The 19805-nt window shown below is 45.3% G+C and overlaps 1 protein-coding gene across 1 annotated transcript in view; it reads left to right on the forward strand.

The window, feature by feature from the left end:
• Positions 1-6382: 6382 nt before the first annotated feature.
• The window catches only part of LOC126184541 (uncharacterized), a 170797-nt gene continuing 157374 nt past the window's right edge, over positions 6383-19805 (forward strand). The window contains exon 1 of the mRNA XM_049926950.1: positions 6383-6929. Coding sequence (XP_049782907.1) covers positions 6617-6929 — 313 coding nt within the window. The 5' untranslated portion in view covers positions 6383-6616. The remainder of the gene's footprint in view (positions 6930-19805) is intronic.

Raw genomic sequence — 19805 nt, forward strand, 5'->3', positions numbered from 1 at the left:
GTGTAGGCAGTGTTTTCAGTGGGCTTGTTGAGTATTCTTAGTGTGCGGCCAATAAAACGCATTCATTCGTTTGCCTTCCCCACAAAAGTATGTTTTCGATCGTTCCAGTCGTAGTTTTACTGGGTACTGAGATGAACTGACAGTGCTTCGACTTGTGTTTTGTCATGTAACCGAAAGTTAATTATTGTTATTGGACGCAGCTTTCGTGTTTAATGTATTCCTCATTCAACAGAGTACACTCCTCCTACACCACGTATAACTGTTTCAAAGTATTAAATTGTTACCAAGTTGCAGTGGTCATCTTAACTTGCCGTTTTGAAACAAAGGAAAAGATTATGGCGAAATGTAGCAACTAAGAAGCGGAGTATCCAAATAAACAAACATTTCCGGTTAAAGTAGTTGCAGTAGGTCTACTACACAGTAACGTAAGTTAGGAGCAAAGTCCATTAGTAGATCGTTATCAGGAAAATCAGCCCTCATAATGCAAAGTGTCACAACAAGAAAGAAAGTTTCCAAACATGTCAATGAGTAGTCGAGGAAAGTGGACGCATTCTGTCTACTGAATCCCAACGCACGCCACTTACGAGGGGACACGCCAAGTGTCATACCCCGATCTGGCTGAAACTTCGCTCAGTGAAAGAGCGGACGAAATAAGCGAAACGTGTCTCGGCTTATCTGCTTACACTCTACCGCTTCTGAGAAAACGACGGTCAAAGTTTTCAATGCGCTGTTGCTATAGTGTAGATACCTCTTAGCGGGTAAGGATTCAACTGAAGCGGTGGCTCGGCGGCTACCATAGCGACTTCGGAACTTTGCGCTGCGAGATCGAAACCCGGTTTTTCCTCCCCCCCCCCCCCCCTCACTCTCTGAATTATCTACAAATGTTTATTCCAATTTATGTTGAAACACTGTTGTCGTTATTCGTCAGTTAATTTACTGTGTAAAGAAATAAGTTAAAAAGGGAACACACAGGGCGTAGTGGGGCGATTACTCTGTTGTAGAAATAATTCAGAAGCCAAGATCGCTTAAATACTGTTCACTGGATAACTGGTTTCAACACACTAAACGTGCCATCATCGGATCTGAATGGAGATTAACATTTATAAGCCATTTGGATAGAATGATACATGAGGCAGACCAGATGATTTTAGAGCAGCTTGTCTCATTCGATTATGTTTTTAATTCATTATTTACACAAAGTTAATTGGCGAATAATGACAACATTATTTCAACATAAATTAGAAAAAACCATTAGTAGATAATTCTGATAGAGAGGCAGGAAAAAATAATAATAAAAAACCCAATATGGTCTCGAACACGGGAATCAAAGTTAAGAAGGAACGACGGTAGCCACTGAGCCACCGCTTCAATTGCGTTCTCGGCTGCAGAAGGTATCTACACTATAGCAAGAGCGCGTTGATAACTTTGACCGTCGTTTTCTCGGAAACGGTCGAGTGTCTGCAGATAAGTCGAAACACATGTTCGCTTATTCTGTCCTCTCCTTCACTGAACAAAGTTTCCGGACAATCAGCCTATGACACCTGGCGATTTCCCCTCGTTAGTCGAGTCGCTTCTTATGCCCGGCGAGAATTATGTATGCCTCAGAGTAAACTGCGCCACTTGGAAACACGGCGAGCGAGGATAAACACGTTTTACTTCTTATAAGGCAACCTTCTACAGCTAAAATTCACGAAGTGTTCTTCAGGTTGCCTCATATATTTCAGAAATGTTTCTTGCTTTAGGCCTGACGCATATGCAAAACGTAAACATTTCATTTCATGTAATATTTATCAGGATAAGACATGACAAGAGTGGACCAGTCGCTTCTGAGAAAAATTACAGATTCAAAGATGCTCCACTATGTAATGACCCGGGTACGGGCTTGCGACCTCTCGTTTATACCATCGATTTCCGTGTTACACATACTTGGCCACTGCGTTGTGGCTGCCGTCGTGGAGGAGGCAGTCTGTTTCCTACTAGCGCTGTTTCCGCAGCAGATATTAACCGCGACGAATCATTCAGTCAACGCTAAATGGCCCATCTGGCTGAGGAAGACAAGGGCGCTATAATAGCACTCCATGCAGAGGGATCTTCAAATGGCTATATAGCAAGAACTATGGGTCTTCCCAAGTCGACGGTAGCCAGGTGGTTCAAATGGCTCTGAGCACTATGGGACTCAACGTCTGTGGTCGTAAGTCCCCTAGAACTTGGAACTACTTAAACCTAACTAACCTACTTAACTACACATCCATGCCCGAGGCAGGATTCGAACCTGCAACCGTAGCAGTCGCGCGGTTCCTGACTAAGCGCCTAGAACCGCTAGACCACCGAGGCCGGCCTAGCCAGGTGGATCAGGCGAAAGGAAGAGAGTGGTAACCTAAATGGGAGGCCTCATGGCCGTCGCCACAAAACAGCAGCAGCTCAGGATCAGCAGATACGCCGTTTCAGTGAGAACCACCCATTTGTCAACGCACGACAAATTCAGCAGACTTTGGGTCTCAATGTTAGCAGTAAGACCGACACTCGTCGTCTAAGGGAAGGTGGACTGAGAGCAAGAAGCGCTGCTGTGAAAGAGACATTGATTGTTTCCCACAGAGAAGCTCGCCTTGCTTTTGCTGCTGAAAATGTCGACAAACCTCTCCAGTTTTGGAGGCGAGTGATTTTCACGGACGAAAAAGTTTTCTCTACAGCATCAACCGGAAAAGTACTTGTTTACCGGCCTAAAGGTGCTAGGTATAATCGAAAATATATTACAGTTGCCGAAGGAGTGGCAGGGAGTCGGTAACGGCATGGGCATGGATATCGGCCTAAGGATGTGGGCTCCTGTGGGAAGTGGAAGGAAGATTCGATGCGCGCAATTACATATTAATTCTGGAGAACGTGATGTTGCCTTCTGTGACAGCAAGATTTGGCAATGATCAGATCATGTTCCAACAAGATCGTTCGCCTATTCATATTGCACGTTTGGTTAAGAGGTGGTTGGACGACCATAGTAATATTACAGTAATGGAATGGCCACCTAAAGGAGCTCACATGAATCCCATTGAGGACATTGGGCAGAAATGGTCAGAGTAATAAGAGAAAAGGGGCAGTCATCGTCGACTCGCCGACAGCTTTCGGATGTGATTCATGACCCTTGGAATGAGTTACTTGAATCTCCTAGTTATGTGGCTCGAGTTGTGGGCTCAATGCCCAACAGACTTCGAGCTGTTGTGGAAGCCGAAAGAGGCTATACGCGATACTAAGCAGCATCAGCGGAGGTGTTTTTTTTTTTTTTTCAGCCCTTCACCAATCAGCTGCAACAGCTGTTTCAAGTCTTTTCTTTATTTACAGACGTATATTTTATATAATTTCAAGGAAACGCAGTAAGTGGAATGTGGACAAACAAATTAATTCCCAGCAAGATATGTAATATTTAATTTGACAAGAGAAGAAATACACACCTTATATATTCATGCAGTCTCTAAAAAATACATGACACACGTGTATATGCAAGAAGGGTACAAAACAATTCAGCACAAATGAAAAATATTGGGGAGAAGCTCGCCGATGAAGGCTTAATTGGAGAACAAAGGTTGGGCTAGAAGGAGAGGTAAGGAGGCCCGAAAAAGCAGAGAAAAGTCAAATACCCAATAGACTGAGTCGTTGTGGCAGCAGAGGGCGGTTGGTATATGCGATTCGGAGCAACAGTAGAAGAATAGTTTTATTTACTGATTTCTGAGGCTTTATTTTGTGACGGCTAAACAGTGCTGCATCATGAGACCCACTATTTGTCCACATGTGGCTAAACATCAGAGGCGTAAAAAATTTTGAGAGGTGCCGAAGTTCTCTGGAAGAGTAACGTGTTTTAGACAAGAAGGTGATTTTTAGTTCATTTCATTTTAACTATTCACACTATGCTTTGACATTCTAATCTTTGATTTCATTTTATTATCATGTATCTTTTCTTCAGTGAAAGTCAACGGTAGTAAGTTTCAAGATATGAAGAATAACTGGAAGTGTTTAATTTGTGGAATAGCGTATTTAACAGTTAATATTTTCAACAAATCTGTAGTTATAGGACATATTAAGAAACAAGTCAAAAATGGCATTGTGGAAAGATCAGGTTGGTCTCTAAAGGGTAACGACGGAAAAATAGCAAATACGGAACTATGGGTAACAACTATTGTTGATGGTGAGGAGCCATAATCGATATGCCTGGACTGATACCGATACTCTGTTTTACGTAAAGAATATAACCTCCAAAATTTATTTAGCAGCGCAGAATATTAAATCATAGTTTATAGATCAGGAACCTAATCCAACTGCCTTTAATTTTATTCTCACGGATGACATTGAGACAGTAAATAACAAGAGAAATAACAAAACTCTCAGAATCAATATAGAGAATTCAAGTGTCCAGTGGATTCAAAAGTTTGCTATAATAGCGAATAATTGCTTTTACTGACTCCTTCATGCCTACGTTTTCTGTCAGACAATTTTTCCACAAATTGTGAAATTGGAAGTCGGAGAGCCAGTTACATAAATTACGATGACAACAAACTGATCACAGGAGGCATCCAACACATTTATTGTGTGTTACGTGCACAGTATGTAAACTGGCAATGCCACCAACACACAATACCACTAATAAGGGAACATCCCCATCGCAACCCCCTCAGATTTAGTTATAAGTTGGCACAGTGGATAGGCCTTGAAAAACTGAACACAGATCAATCGAGAAAACAGGAAGAAGAAGTGTGTAACTATGAAAAAAATAAGAAAAGTATGCAAACTGACTAGTCCATGCGAGAGATACGCAACAAGGACAGAGGGAGCTCAGGAGCGCCGTGACCCCGTGGTTAGCGTGAGCAGCTGCGGAACGAGAGGTCCTTGGTTCAAGTCTTCCCTCGAGTTAAAAGTTGAATTTTTTCTTTTCGGACTATTATTATCTCTCCGTCCGTCCGTCCGATGCGAGGTAACTGCGCCGTAGTATGATGACGCTATACCGAAACAAACATCGAAACACATGACGTCAGTCGGCTACAGCGCACGGAAGAGAGAGTATTCCTGCTAACGAAGCTCCCTGGCTGGCAGTTGACTGTTCGCTACTTTGGAAAAGAGTGCATTAAATACGTGAGATGCATTCCGTAGGCAATATGAATCCAGAAAATAGAGCTCGAGACTCAATAACAATGTGAATGAATATTTTCCGAACTATAAGGCATCGGAAAGTTCCTTAAGGGATCGAACGGTTGTCGAACATTTGTATGATTATCTCCTACATTTGTTGATAAATAGAAGACTTGAACGTAGGACGTTTGACTCCGCAGCTGCTCACGCTAAGCACGCGACCACGGCGCTCCCGAACTCACACTCTCCCTGCACACGGACTACTCACTTTGTATATTTTGCTTATTTTTTTTTCATAGTTCCACACAACTTCTTCCTGTTTTCTCGGCTAACCTGTGTTCAGTTTTTCAAGGCCTATCCACTGCGCCAACTTATAATTCAATCTGAGGAGGGTGCGATAGGGAGGTTCCCTTGTTAGCTATGGAACAACTGTAGGAAAACGGAGCATCCTCGTTATCCATGTGATGTATAAGACGACTAATTCGAAACATAAATGTCAATGTGAGCATCAGTTTATGTTGGAACGTGCTTCCGGGACCAAACAACATACATTTCCTACGTCTTCAATATGAATCATGAAGCAAATGTAATTTAAAGGACATAAAAATATTGAGTGTTTTTACTAACATAATTATGAACCACCCACGAACATAAATTGATGATCACATAGTTGACAAAAGTATTCTACAGTATTGCCATTGTCCATTAGACTTTTTTTTGTGGTTTTAGGGCGCACAACTTCAATGGTCATTAGCGCCCTGACTACTCTAAGAATGCACCGCGAGGCACAAGTTGACAACAACAACTAAAAGGAAAAACACAATAAAAGACAGACTGACAGGCATAGGATTAAAAAACTTCATCAAATGTCCTTAGCGAGGTGTGTCAAATTGATAAAACAAAGAACACGAGCAGCTGCTCGTGGGTCATCCGCTAAAATGTCATCGAAAGTATTAGGCAGGTTAAGATCGAGGCGCAGTTGGTTAAGATCGGGACAGGACATTAAAATGTGTCTAACCGTCAGCAAGTGCCCACATGGGCAGAACGGCGCCGGCGCAGCCGTCAGCAGATGGCGATGGCTGAACCGGCAGTGTCCAATCCTTAACCTTGCTAAAACGACCTCCTCCCGCCGAGAAGGGCGTGAGGAGGACGTCCAAGCCACGGGAAGAGGTTTTAAGGCCCGAAGCTTGTTGTCGGTAAGTGCAGCCCAATCGGCATGCCACAGCGACAAAACGCGCCGACAAATGACCCTGCTAAAATCGGACGAAGGGACACAACAAGAAGCTGTCCGAGGCTGGAGGACCACAGCCTTGGCCGCGGCATCTGCAGCTTCGTTCCCAGGGATACCGACATGGCCAGGAACCCACATAAAGCTAACCGGCGGACCGACGTCCACCAGCCGCTGAAGAGAGCATTGGATCCGGTGTACGAAAGGGTGAACCGGGTACGGATCACTGAGGCTCTGGATGGCGCTCAGGGAATCTGAGCAGATGGCATAAGCAGAATGTCGGTGGCGGCAGATGTAAAGAACAGCCTGGTAGAGGGCAAAGAGCTCAGCTGTGAAGACCGAACAATGGTCATGGAGCCGGTATTGGAAACTTTGTGCCCCGACTATAAAGGAACACCCGACCCCGTCATTGGTCTTAGAGCCATCTGTATAAATGAAAGTCATGGTGATGAACTTCGAACGAAGTTCCAAAAAACGGGAGTGGTAGACCGAACTGGGGGTGACCTCTTTTGGGAGCGAGCTGAGGTCAAGGTGAACGCGGACCTGAGCCTGGAGCCAAGGTGGCGTGTGGCTCTCGCCCACTCGAAAGGTTGCAGGGAGTGAAAAATTAAGGTGTTGAAGGAGGCGACGAAAGCGAACTCCAGGGGGTAGCAGGGCAGAGACATACAACCTATATTGACGGTCAAGAGAGTCGTCAAAAAAGGAACGATAAGACGGATGGTCGGGCATTGACAGTAGCTGACAGGCATACCGACAAAGCAGTATATCGCGCCGGTAGGTGAGTGGCAATTCGCCAGCATCAGCATGAAGACTCTCTACGGGACTAGTATAAAACGCTCCAATCCGATCGACCGATATAGACGAAGTAGGACGGTTCGATCCGCTCCCCACGACATACCACTGAGAACACGGAGGACATTTAAAGAACGGGTACAACGGGCGGCCAAATATGACACATGTGGAGACCAGCTAAGTTTCCTGTCAAAGGTAAGGCCTAAAAATTTGGTTGTCTCCACGATTGGGAGAGCAACGGGACCAAGTCGTAAGGACGGTGGGAGAAACTCTTTGTAGCGCCAGAAGTTAATACAGACCGTCTTCTCGGCAGAAAAACGGAAGCCATTGGCGACACTCCAGGAGTAAAGACGGTCAAGAGAACGCTGAAGACAGCGCTCCAGGACACGTGTATGCTGCGCGCTGCAATAGATGGTAAAATCGTCCACAAAAAGAGAGCCTGATACAGCAGCTGGGAGGCAATCCATTATTGGATTGATCGCGATGGCGAACAGAGCGACGCTCAAAACTGAGCCCTGTGGCACCCCATTCTCCTGGCGAAAGGTGTCGGACAGGACAGAACCCACACGTACCCTGAACTGTCGATCCAGTAAAAAGGAACGAATAAAAAGAGGGAGGCGACCGCGAAGGCCCCATGTATGCATGGTGCGGAGAATGCCCGCCCTCCAACAGGTGTCGTAAGCCTTCTCTAAATCAAAGAACACAGCCGCGGTCGGGCGCTTCCGCAAGAAGTTATTCATAATGAAGGTCGACAAGGTAACCAGATGGTCAACAGCAGAGCGGCGCCTACGAAATCCACATTGGACATTGGTAAGTAGGCGTCGAGACTCAAGCAGCCAAACCAATCGAGAGTTAACCATTCGCTCCATCACTTTACAGACACAGCTGGTAAGTGAGATAGGTCGATAACTGGAAGGCAAGTGCTTGTCCTTCCCCGGCTTAGGAATCGGGACAACAATAGACTCGCGCCAGCATGCGGGAACATGTCCCTCAATCCAGATGCGATTGTATGTACGAAGAAGAAAACCTTTACCCGCAGGAGAAAGGTTCTTCAGCATCTGAATATGAATAGAATCAGGCCCTGGAGCGGAGGACCGTGATCGGCCAAGTGCGGTTTCGAGTTCCCGCATGGTGAATGGGGCATTATAACTTTCACAATTCGAGGAGCAAAAGTCAGGTGGCCTAGCCTCCTCTGCCTGTTTGCGGGGGAGGAAGGCAGGGTGGTAATGAGCGGAGCTCGAAACCTCGGCGAAAAAGCGGCCGAAGGCATTGGAGACAGCCTCAGGGGCCACAAGGACTTCATTCGCGACCGTCAAGCCAGAAACTGGGGAGTGGACCTTAGTGCCAGATAGCCGGCGCAGGCTACCCCAGACAACAGAAGAAGGAGTAAAACTGTTGAAGGTGCTTGTGAAAGCAGCCCAGCTGGCTTTCTTGCTTTCGTTAATAATACGACGACACTGAGCACGTAATCGTTTATAATTAATACAATTCGCCACTGTAGGGTGGCGTTTAAAGGTGCGTAAAGCACGTCGACGAGCACGTAAAGCGTCTCTACATGCTGCGGTCCACCAGGGGACCGGTACGCGACGTGGAGAAGAAGTAGGGTGAGGGATGGAATATTCAGCAGCAGCGAGAATGACTTCCGTGAGGTGTGCGACCTGACGATCGCAGCTTGTGAAGGTTTGATCCTGAAAGGTCGCCCTGGAAGAGAAGAGCCCCCAGTCTGCCTTGGAGATGGTCCAACTAGAGGAGCACGGAGAGTGGGTATGCTGCAGGAGATGGATAACACACGGGAAGTGGTCGCTCGAATATGTATCAGAAAGTGCGTACCACTCAAACCGGCGTGCAAGTTGGGGAGTACATATAGAGAGGTCTAAATGGGAATAGGTATGAGATGTGTCCGAAAGAAAAGTAGGGGCGCCAGTATTAAGGCAGACAAGATTGAGCTGGTTGAAAAGGTCTGCTAACAAGGAGCCCCTCGGGCAGGAGGCTGGAGAACCCCAAAGGGGATGGTGGGCATTGAAGTCTCCAGTTAACAAAAACGGTGCAGGTAGCTGAGCAATAAGTTGCATCATGTCTGCCCTGGTAACGGCAGATGACGAGGGAGTGTAAACGGTACAAAAGGAAAACGTAAAAGTGGGGAGAGTAATGCGGATGGCGACTGCCTGCAGGCCGGTGTGCAACGTGATGGGATCGTAGTAAATATCATCCCGGACCAGCAACATAACCCCTCCATGAGCTGGGATTCCTACCATAGGGGGTAGGTCAATACGCACAGAGGTGTAGTGTGCCAAGGCAATGTGATCGCATGGGCGTAGCTTCGTTTCCTGGAGGGCTACGACGAGCGGACGATGCAAGCGGAGCTGCAACTTCAAGTCCTCTCGGTTGGAGCGAATGCTGCGAATATTCCAGTGAATAAGTGCCATCGTAAGAAAAGGAAGATGAGAGAAGGGGTCACCTCGAAGGCCGCTTAGGGCCTGGCTTCGAGCGAGCACTGCCGCCGCTATCAGTAGGCGGACAGTCATCGTCCATTGGGTCGATAGGTTCATCGGCCATCTCGGGAGGATGGCCGGGAGGGGAGCCTCCTCCGCCGGTGAACGGCCAGATGTTTGGCTACCAGCGGTGCGGCCAGGCGAAACGGATGACGGCCTGCGGCGGCAACCGCTGGGTGGCGCAGGAGAAGAAATGCGCCGTGGCGGAGAAGGAGAACTGTGCTTCCTATGAGCCTTTTTGGAAGGACGTTTGGTGGAAGTACCGGTCGAAGGCTGGGAGGTCGAGGTACGTAGGAAGTCTGCACGGGATGGTTCCTTCTTGAATGCCCGTGCATCTGACTTCGGGGTCTTCGTCTTAGCAGAAGCTGATGAAGGGGCTGGTGTCTGTGGGGTGATGGGAGGAAGAGGAGACGTCGACCGCGCGACCTTAGCACTGGCCGAACGGACGACCGTGGTGCTGAAGGTCAGATCGCATGTCTGGGTTGCTACCTCCTTGGTAGTCCGAGGAGAGGCGAGGACAGTACTGTATTTCCCCGCTGGGAGCAGCGCGGGCCTCCTACTAGCCAATAGCTTGCGAGCAGCCGAGGTGGACACTTTCTCTTTGACCCGAATTTCTTGGACACAGCGTTCTTCCTTATAGACAGGACAGTCGCGGGAGGATGCGGCATGGTCACCCTGACAGTTCACACAACGAGGAGATGGAGGTGGACAGTCACCCTCATGGGCATCCCTGCCACAAGTGACACATTTAGCCGCATTGGAACAAGACTGTCGAGTGTGATTGAAACGCTGACACTGGTAGCAGCGCGTAGGTGTCGGGACATAGGGGCGAACAGAAATAACCTCGTAGCCCGCCTTGATGCGCGATGGCAGCTTAACACTATCGAAGGTCAAGAAAAGTGTCCGGGTTGGTACAAGGTCATTGTTGACCTTTTTCATGACCCTATGGACAGCCGTCACGCCCTGCTCAGCGAGGAAAGATTGAATCTCCTCGTCAGTCAATCCGTCGAGGGAGCTAGTATAGACTACATCACGAGACGAATTCAAAGTTCGGTGGGCCTCCACCCGGACAGGGAACGTGTACAGGAGGGTGGCCCGAAGCAGTTTTTGTGCCTGAAAGGCACTCTCAGTTTCCAGTAATAAGGTATCGTTACGCAACCTGGTACAAGATTTGACAGATCCGGCTATGGCATCTACGCCCTTCTGGATAACGAAAGGGTTGACAGAGGAAAAATCCTTTCCGTCCTCAGATCGAGAAACGACGAGGAACTGTGGGGCAGGCGGTAGTACTTTTGTCACTGGTGGCTGGTCACGTTTCCCTTTTTGGGCAGAAGTCGAAAGCGATGGAGTAGAATCCATTGCGGAGGAATCCCCCATGATTGCCAGCGTTTCCGATGGCGCGCTCCTTCCTCGTGGGGACCCTCTCAGAGGGCACTCCCGCCTTAGGTGAATGTTTACACCTCAGGTCACACCTCCCGAGAAACAGACGGAGGGACCAATCGGCATGGTCAGAAGGTATCAGCTCAGGCAATCACCCCTCCCCGGGCCTGGCCTTTACCAGGGGGTACGCGCGTGCCTTACATGTCTACCCAGGGCGGGGACTTACGCGTTACCCCGTCATCGGCTACGCGTGCGAACGCGTGGGTCGGCCTTCAGGCACGCACAGGGAGGAAGGAAGAAGAGGAAAAAGAGGAGAGAGAGGGAGAAAGAGGACAGACTGTCTCAAACGCCGAGGCGGAGACCAGAGAAGGCAAGGAGAAGAAGGCAATGAGAAGGCAAGGAGAAGAAAGCAATGAGAAGACAAGGAGAAGAAGGCAATGAGAAGGCAAGGAGAAGAAGGCAATGAGAAGGCAAGGAGAAGTCAAGGGAAAGAGTAAGGAAGACAGTGAGGTAGCGAAGAGCATAGAAAGGAACCAACAAAAGGAAGGAAGAAACGAGAAGTGAAAAACCATAAAGACCACAATTATAGGTCGTGGAACCGTCCGTCTCCGGATGCAGGCGCTAACTACCCCCGTGAGGGGGATGGACTCCTTTTAGTCGCCTCTTACGACAGGCAGGAATACCTCGGGCCTATTCTAATCCCCGGACCTGCAGGGGGGGTCCATTAGACTATCAGCAGGAAGAAAACGTTCACTCAGCTGTGCTGAGACATCTTGCACTGACGAAGCTCGCGCTTCGAAGATGCCACAGCATCGTCTGCCAACATTTCATGGGAAACGAAATACAGTGTACAGTCTTAACATTAAAACTGACCGCCGGCCCAAGCACCATGCGATCCGCGAAATGACGCCGTTGAAAGCATGGCTAACCCACGCTGGCAAGCTGTTAATATCATCTGATGTTGCTAACACGGTATTTACTTCTGGTGAATGATTTTCTGCGCAGTTCATTTAAGATAGAATAACTAAAATATATTTGATGTTACGGAAGATGAAGGACGCCTAATTCATTTCCCTCTCTTTACTTATGATGTTACATTCGCAATCTCAGCATACGTATTATCCATAACCACACTTTAGCGCCACACAGATATGTGATTGAAACACATTGGCGTACAGTTTTAGACATAAAAACTGACCGCCGCCCGGCCGCCAGAGACACTAAGTATGAGTCTATTCACTTAACGTGGGCAATAAAACTGACCGGCCCTCTGGACAATCTGGCAACACTGTAAGATGCGGAAGTGTTAGGGGGAAGTGTTGGCTACTTCCGAGATGTTCTCGGATTGTGTGAGCCCGTGGTCCAGTGCTAGCTGGCACGGTAGCTCAGCGTGTTCGGTCAGAGAGCCGGTTGGCCTCTGTAATAAAAAACTGAGTGGAATGGTCAACCACCGAACTTGAACAGGATATCTTGCGACGTCCGCAACGACGAAACACAATGATCAATGATGAACACAAAAAAAGTGGTAATCGTCATGCATTCTAAGCTTATGGTCGCCTGTTCGCGTCCAACTACTTTTTTTACCACATTTCGGTCTAAAGTTATGAGTCTGATTGAGCATCGAAGATAATTCGCTTAACATTCTACCGACCAGCAATAACAAGTATTCCAGAAACAACTCCGCAGGACAGCTCGTGGCTGCGCTGCGATCATAACAGTTTACGCTCGAGCATTTCCTCGCGCTGCAGCGGCTACTGGCCACCGGCCAGACGCCACCGGCCACCTGAAATCCGGCGAAGCCCATGTGAACGCGGCGCCACGCTGTCAGTGTATGTATCAACTGTCATTTTCGAATTTTTAGTTCTAGTTATCATCTTGCAGTTAAGCATTCGATTTTGCATACTTGAAAATCATGAACTACAGTTAAGCAAGTGGAAAAATGTGTAACACCTGAAACACAATGTTTACTTTTGGTATAACAGAGGAGTGAATGCAGAGGAGGCAGCTAGAAAGATTTGAACTGTGTTTGGAGCGAGTGCTTTTGGGAAAAATACGCCAGAAAAAGATATTCGTGTTTCATCAAAGATCGTTCTGGCATGAATGATTTTCCACATTAAGGAAGTCTCGACTACTGATATATGTGATCGATTACCATTTAACCATCATGCGACATTTGCATTCAACAGGCAAAGTTGAGAAGTCTGGTATAGGAGTACTGCATGCTCTAATTCGAAACAACAAAAATCAACGGAGTGACTATTATTGAACGTCATCAGGTCACTCATCGAGCATTCCTATGCAGTACTGTTACTGGTGACGTGTTATGATGCCTTTATCGTTAACTTCCTAAGAAAAAATGAAAGGCTGAGCCCCACCAAAAGACGTAAACTCGAAGAAAGAATAGTGTGAACATGATATTTGACATCTCATAAATCCAAAAGTGTGTTTTGGGCTACGAATGCTGCTCCCAGGGCGTGTGCAACACAGCTGGAATTTGTTGTCAACAACTGAGACACCTTTCGGTCGCAGTGTAAGAAAATCGAGCAACAATACTACATCACCTGTGCTACTGCATGATAACCCACTATGTTGATTTGAGAAACAAAACTATTCAGGAGATTGATAGGAAGTCGTCTCTCAGGCACTTGTTTTGATAGGGAAGTCCTCTCTCAAGCACTTGTCCCTCTCGTCATATATTTGTAAAATTTTACCTTTCCCGCACTTGATCGATCAACCGTCAAGGCGATTCATTTATAGACGAAATTACTCTTAAAACTACTCTGGTTAATTGACATCGTTAGAACCAGCAGGTTTCTACAGGTGTAGAATTTGTTAACAACTTTAGCATTGTCAGATCGTTTTAGATATCGTGAAAGAAAATTATGCTGCTTATTAATTTCTCTTTGATAATTACTGTTGCGTTTAGTAAACTAATGGAAAATTCAATTAAAATATTCACTGTACTAATACAAATTAAATTCAGCTTACTACAGAAACATCACGGCGGCAGTCTATCTTAATAAAGCATTAAGTGTCTGTGAGACGATTGAGCCTATTTTAACACGAATTAGTAGGATATTACCGACTTTTGACTTCGAAAATATCTGTATTTATTTCATTTCCTGTACCATTCGTAAGTATTATGAAAATGTGACATTTTATAGATAAAATTATGTATTCACAACAACAAAAAATATGTCGGCAGAAAACAAAAGTGGCATTATGAATTTGGCAGTACCGTAAGGTTTTCGCTCTGGCACTAAGAGTTACTGATAGTAGCAAGACTAATTTTGCTCGAGCGTTGTCTTACGATTCCCTTATTGAGTTTTTATCAGCCTGCTTGTAGCTGTGCTACAGAAGTATTAAAAATCTGGCTTTCAGCGAGTCTCGAAAGGCGAACGAAAGCAGCTTGCACCTGTTAGCTAAGCATGTTACCTGGGAACTGGTTTTCTCCTAAAGTGTGAAGACATCCTTTTGTGGTTGAATTGTTGGCAAATGTCAGTCAGACGTGTGCCGTTGGTCTAAGCGTTTCGGTGTGTTGAATTTGTACCAAAGATTTTTCTATAGGTTTTTTCTGTCCCAAATAGAGAGTTGAAGTCTCCCATTAGTATATTCACGTCATCCTGGTGAATTTTGCTAATAGTATTTTCGAGTGTGTTCCAGAATTTTTCGCCATTTTCGGTGTTTTTCTTATTTTCGATGTTGGTGGGGACACGTGCATTGATGAGTGCATATTTTTTACTGGGGTTCTGAATGTGCATAGTCAAAAGTCGCTTGTTGATGGGCCGGCCGTGATTACCGAGCGGTTCTCGGCGCTTCAGTCCGGAACCGCGCGACTGCTACGGTCGAAGGTTCGAATCCAGCCTCGGGTATGGCTGTGTGTGATGTCTTTAGGTTAGTTAGGTTTAAGTAGTTCTAAGTTCTAGAGGACTGATGACCTCCGCTGTTAAGTCCCATAGTGCTCAGAGCCATTTGAACCTTTTGATTGTTGATGGGTGTGATTTCTTTGACAGAGTTGATGATAGATCTCTGTTCGAGAAATGCAATGACGAAGATTGGTACGCCTTTCGCTACCTTTTGTTGTATTTGCTCTTGAAGATGCAATGGCTTCCCTAATGCAAGGTTTCATTGTCAGTTAATCGTGGTTCATGAAGAGCAAGGATGAGAATTTTTTGTCGGTGAATTTCTTATGTGAGATTGTTTAGGTTTTGTGTTTGGATCAATGTATCGATGTTTACTCTTAAATTCATGTGTTTTGCTTGTATGGAAATCTTCGATATTCTCTGCCGTGCTAACCCGGACTCCCCGGCATCCGAAAATCCAACTGCCGCCTATCGACAGCCGGGTTGTGTACCACCTGGGGTAAAGTTGACTTTGCTTCCATAGTTCATGTTTGCTTGTGTTTCATTGGTTTGGCTTGGGTGATAGCAGGACCGGACAGGACCAGAGGGTGTTGAAGCCTTTGAAAGCAAATATTTACAGCCAAGCTCACTGAGCTAACAGACGGTGACCAGAGTAGCGGTGATTTTCACTCAGACGTGTCTGGATTTTGGGTTGGACGTATTCAGTAGCCGTTCAGGATTGTGTTAGTATTTGGTTCACCCCTAGTATTTGATTTCCTCGGTACCATCCATATGGGAGAGTGTTTCCCCTATCCGCCACACGCGATTATTATTATTATTATTATTGTCATTATGTCATCAGCAAATCCGATATGGTGTGTCTTCCCACCACTGAAATAGATGTGTATTGTTCGATTCAGTATTTCCATCACATAAATGTGGGTTATAATTACGTTACATTGCTGCTAGTAGACATATTTCTCACTTTTTCTTAGACAGTTGCTACCTGTTACTCCATCATAGGAATTTATGTGCGCAGCATTGTTGCAATACAGACGTTCAAATTATCCGATTTCTGTAATTTCGTTTCGATACCGGATAGTTCTAATCGGATTCAGCCAAGCAGTCTTAATGTGGATATCCGACAACGACTCTCATCATGTGATAGACTGGGTAAACCACATTCTTAATCGCACTATTGAATATAGATCACTTATCTATGACAGGGCCTGAATTCTTAAACACTGTGGAAAATAATAATCCAATGTGCTTATTACAAATACGTTATTTAAATATAAATACATGAACTAACGAGATAATAGTTTATTTACAGGAGCAGAACCCCATCCATCATAGCAGAGCAGTGCGAGATTGGTTTCAGGGCCAAGAGAGGGTAAAGCTGTTGCCGTTTGTTCCACGATCACCAAACATCAACCAGATAGAGAATATGTGGGCAGAGGTAACAAGGCCATTGCCACGTGGATCTACAAATGCAAGCGACCTTTGGACAAATATAGAAGACATATGTTGGGCAGTAAACCATCACGCTACACTGTCGACGACTTAATGAAATCAATTCCCCTACGCCTTCGAGAAATCTTACGTAATGATCGTGGGTGGGTTGGTTACTAAAAGTATAAAAAATGTTCAAATGTGTGTGAAATATTATGGGACTCAACTGCTAAGGTCATCAGTACCTAAGCTTAGACACTACTTAACCTAAATTATCCTAAGGACAAACACACACACTCATGCCCGAGGGAGGACTCGAACCTCCGCCGGGATCAGCCACGCAGCCCATGACTACAGCGCCCAAGACCGCTCGGCTAATCCCGCGCGGCTACTAAAAGTATACTCGTCCACAAAACCCATGTGGACAATTATCTGATAATCGATCAAGCTTTGCTTTGTCGCAGCTCTTTAGCATACAAGTCAATTTACTTTCAGGTTCCTCCTTACAATTCTTGCAATGCAAGGTAATTGAAAAAACTCATCCACTCAACGTCAACTGCGGAATTGACTGGTGCATGTGTTGTTCAACAGACAGTAGTTGTTAGCCTCACTTGAATCAATGTGTGTGTGTGTGTGTGTGTGTGTGTGTGTGTGTGTGTGTGTGTGTGTGTGTGTTTGTGTGTGTGTGTGTTTTTCGTGTCCATGCACAATCTGAATCAATACTATTAGTATTAGAGAGACAACCAATAATAAATAATGCATCAAATATGACTGTAATGTATTTTAATGCGATGGGAAGTTACAAACTAAATTTTCACCCAACCCACGTCCTGCATATTACGTTAAGTAAAATGTATTAACTCCATAGTATCGTTAGCAGAGACAGTGCGCACTTGTTGTCGAGGCTCGCGACAAGCGCAGCGATCAGCAGTGCCCAATGCCGCCGCGATTTGTTTATGTTAGTTGAGTGTGGACACTGCAGCAGACGCTTCGCCATAAACAGAAAGAAATCACCTTGGCTCTGAGCGCAGTGAGCGGATGTCTCGGTTCCTACAATATTGCAATCAGTGGGCACTGGTTAAATGTAAGTGAAGTGAGTCTCCATCTCGGATTGTGGTTAAGGGCGAACCCCAAGCGCATTGCCACGAACAATTGGGAGCGGAAACTTAATGTCATCGGAACCGTGTTAATGGGCCATGACATGCGATCGTTAGACTGACTGCAGAAAGTTCAGTTTATAAATACATACATACTTAGCAAAATTTATCATGTCGCAGCAGTCTTACCGATACTGCAGGTCACTGCACATAAAATATTAGCTTTAGCCTCTCGGTATGTGTGGAAACAAAATATCTTCAAAGTATTCTTCCACACGGTGACTTTGCAGAGGCAAAACAGAGGACTTGGAATTTAAGACGTGCCTTTAATCTAATACATGCCACTAAGACAAGCATCACGAAACTTCTGTCCCTCTCGTTAGATCCTGGGGATAGGAACGCTCCTGTTAATGTAGCACGCCAGCCTAAATTACGTCCGAAAGTACTATGGCGATTGGAGGTGTATAAGACTTCCACCAGCACAAACCTACACTAGAACCGTCTATGATTATATTACCAGACATCGTCTACACAAACCAATTCCGGTGAATTAACCTACAAAAAACTGTAGGAACTTCTGGAAAAATATCAACAATAAAATTATAACGACTAGAGTGCCGTTTGGTGCGACGTTGTAAACGAAACCATATCCACAGCGGAACGATTATGAAAAATCAAATTGAGACCATCTTCATATTGCGACAAATGTGGGCTTGTAGAAACTGTAACGCACACCTTCTTATGTGAAAATAGAATCAGAATTTGGAACTGGACTAGGAAGAAATTAGCACCATCAACAGAACTGCAGAAAGTCATATACCGATAACTGAAGCTTTACAACCTGACTGGAAATGTTACCCGTCCGCAAAGAATAACGGTTATTCGTGGCTTCTGGAACAGTTTGTGTTTTACGTCATAATAAACAAAACTTAGAACTTAGAAGAATGCATGTTTTATATTGCAGAAGAACATTTTAAGCTGAAGAAGAATAACAAATATAAGGAATGGTTTAAATTTTTTTTATCTATTGCTTTATGCGGACTACAAAGAGGTGGATAGTTTTATTGATTAGAAGCAGAATACTATTCTTTCACTTTTTTTTTATTCCTGGAATATTCTTTTACGTTGGTTCTAAAATCAGAAATGTTCTAATTTGGCAGAACCCCTACGGCTCCTAAACTTCTTCCATTTGTTGAAAAATATATGGCTTCCTTACAGACCTCATATACATCCAGTGCATAATAACTTAAATTGTGAATATATTTCTGAATGAATGTTTGTTATTTATATTTCCGTCACTCTGTTCACTGTTATAAGTTATGTTCCACAATGAACATTGGAGGGGACAATCTGTAATTTATTTTGCCTTAATTACTACTTCAATTTGTTCAACAATTTAAAGGAATATGTGAGTGCAAACATGGAATATATGTGAATAATGCAGCTGTTCAGTGACAGGTATGGGGGGGGGGGGGGGGGCATTGTGGCCAGGCCTCGGATTTTCGACCCCTGCCCTCTTTGCCTCCGCCTACCTGGTGCTGAAAGTCTTCTCAAACTCAAAAAAAAATAATAGTGCAGTGGTCAGCACGTCTGTCTAGTAAGCAGCAGGTCTAGGTTCGAAGCTCAATCGGTCACAAATTTTCATCTGCCGTCGTTGCTGTATTTCAACGCGTTGTGACAGTGTGGACGTCGGTCCTTCGATATTTAAGATGCAATTGTTTTTTGAGGCAATAGAGGTGATTTGCGAACATTTGTCTTGCCATCAAAATAACGGGACTCCAACGGCATCGAATCCTTAGTCGTACCTTCGTGCCGGAGCTAACCCATGCCATATACATGCGAATTAGATTGTAGTTCATATTTAGTTAAATAACGAATGGTCAGTATACAAGTATGCCGGCCAGGGTGGCCGAGCGGTTCTAGGCGCTACAGTCTGGAACCGCGAGAGAGCTACGGTCTCAGGTTCGACTCCATTCTCGGACATGGATGTGTCTTATGTCCATAGGTTAGTTAGGTTTAAGTAGTTCTTAGTTCTAGCGGACTGACCACCTCAGACGTTAAGTCCCATAGCGTTCAGAGCCATTTGAACCATTTTTGACGTATACAAGTATTTACAAACAGTAGAAGCAGGATTGCAGCGAACTGATCACTTAAACAAGTGCAACATAGAGTACCTGTGTAATGAGTCATTCCAGCTGCATAGCTGAGGGTAATATTTTTTAAACAATTCATTGCAGAATTAATGTAATACCCGCACGATGATCTCTGTAGTCATGCTGTATCATTAGCAGCCCGCGAATGTAGTACTATATTCATTAAATCGGATTACTCAAGTTGATGCCAAATAAAGACGCCACAACACTATCTTTACGTAAGTAGGTTGTCAGCGCTAAATTATACGCGCCACCAT

Source organism: Schistocerca cancellata, chromosome 4 (assembly GCF_023864275.1).
Source record: "Schistocerca cancellata isolate TAMUIC-IGC-003103 chromosome 4, iqSchCanc2.1, whole genome shotgun sequence".
NCBI classification, from domain to species: Eukaryota; Metazoa; Arthropoda; class Insecta; order Orthoptera; family Acrididae; genus Schistocerca; species Schistocerca cancellata.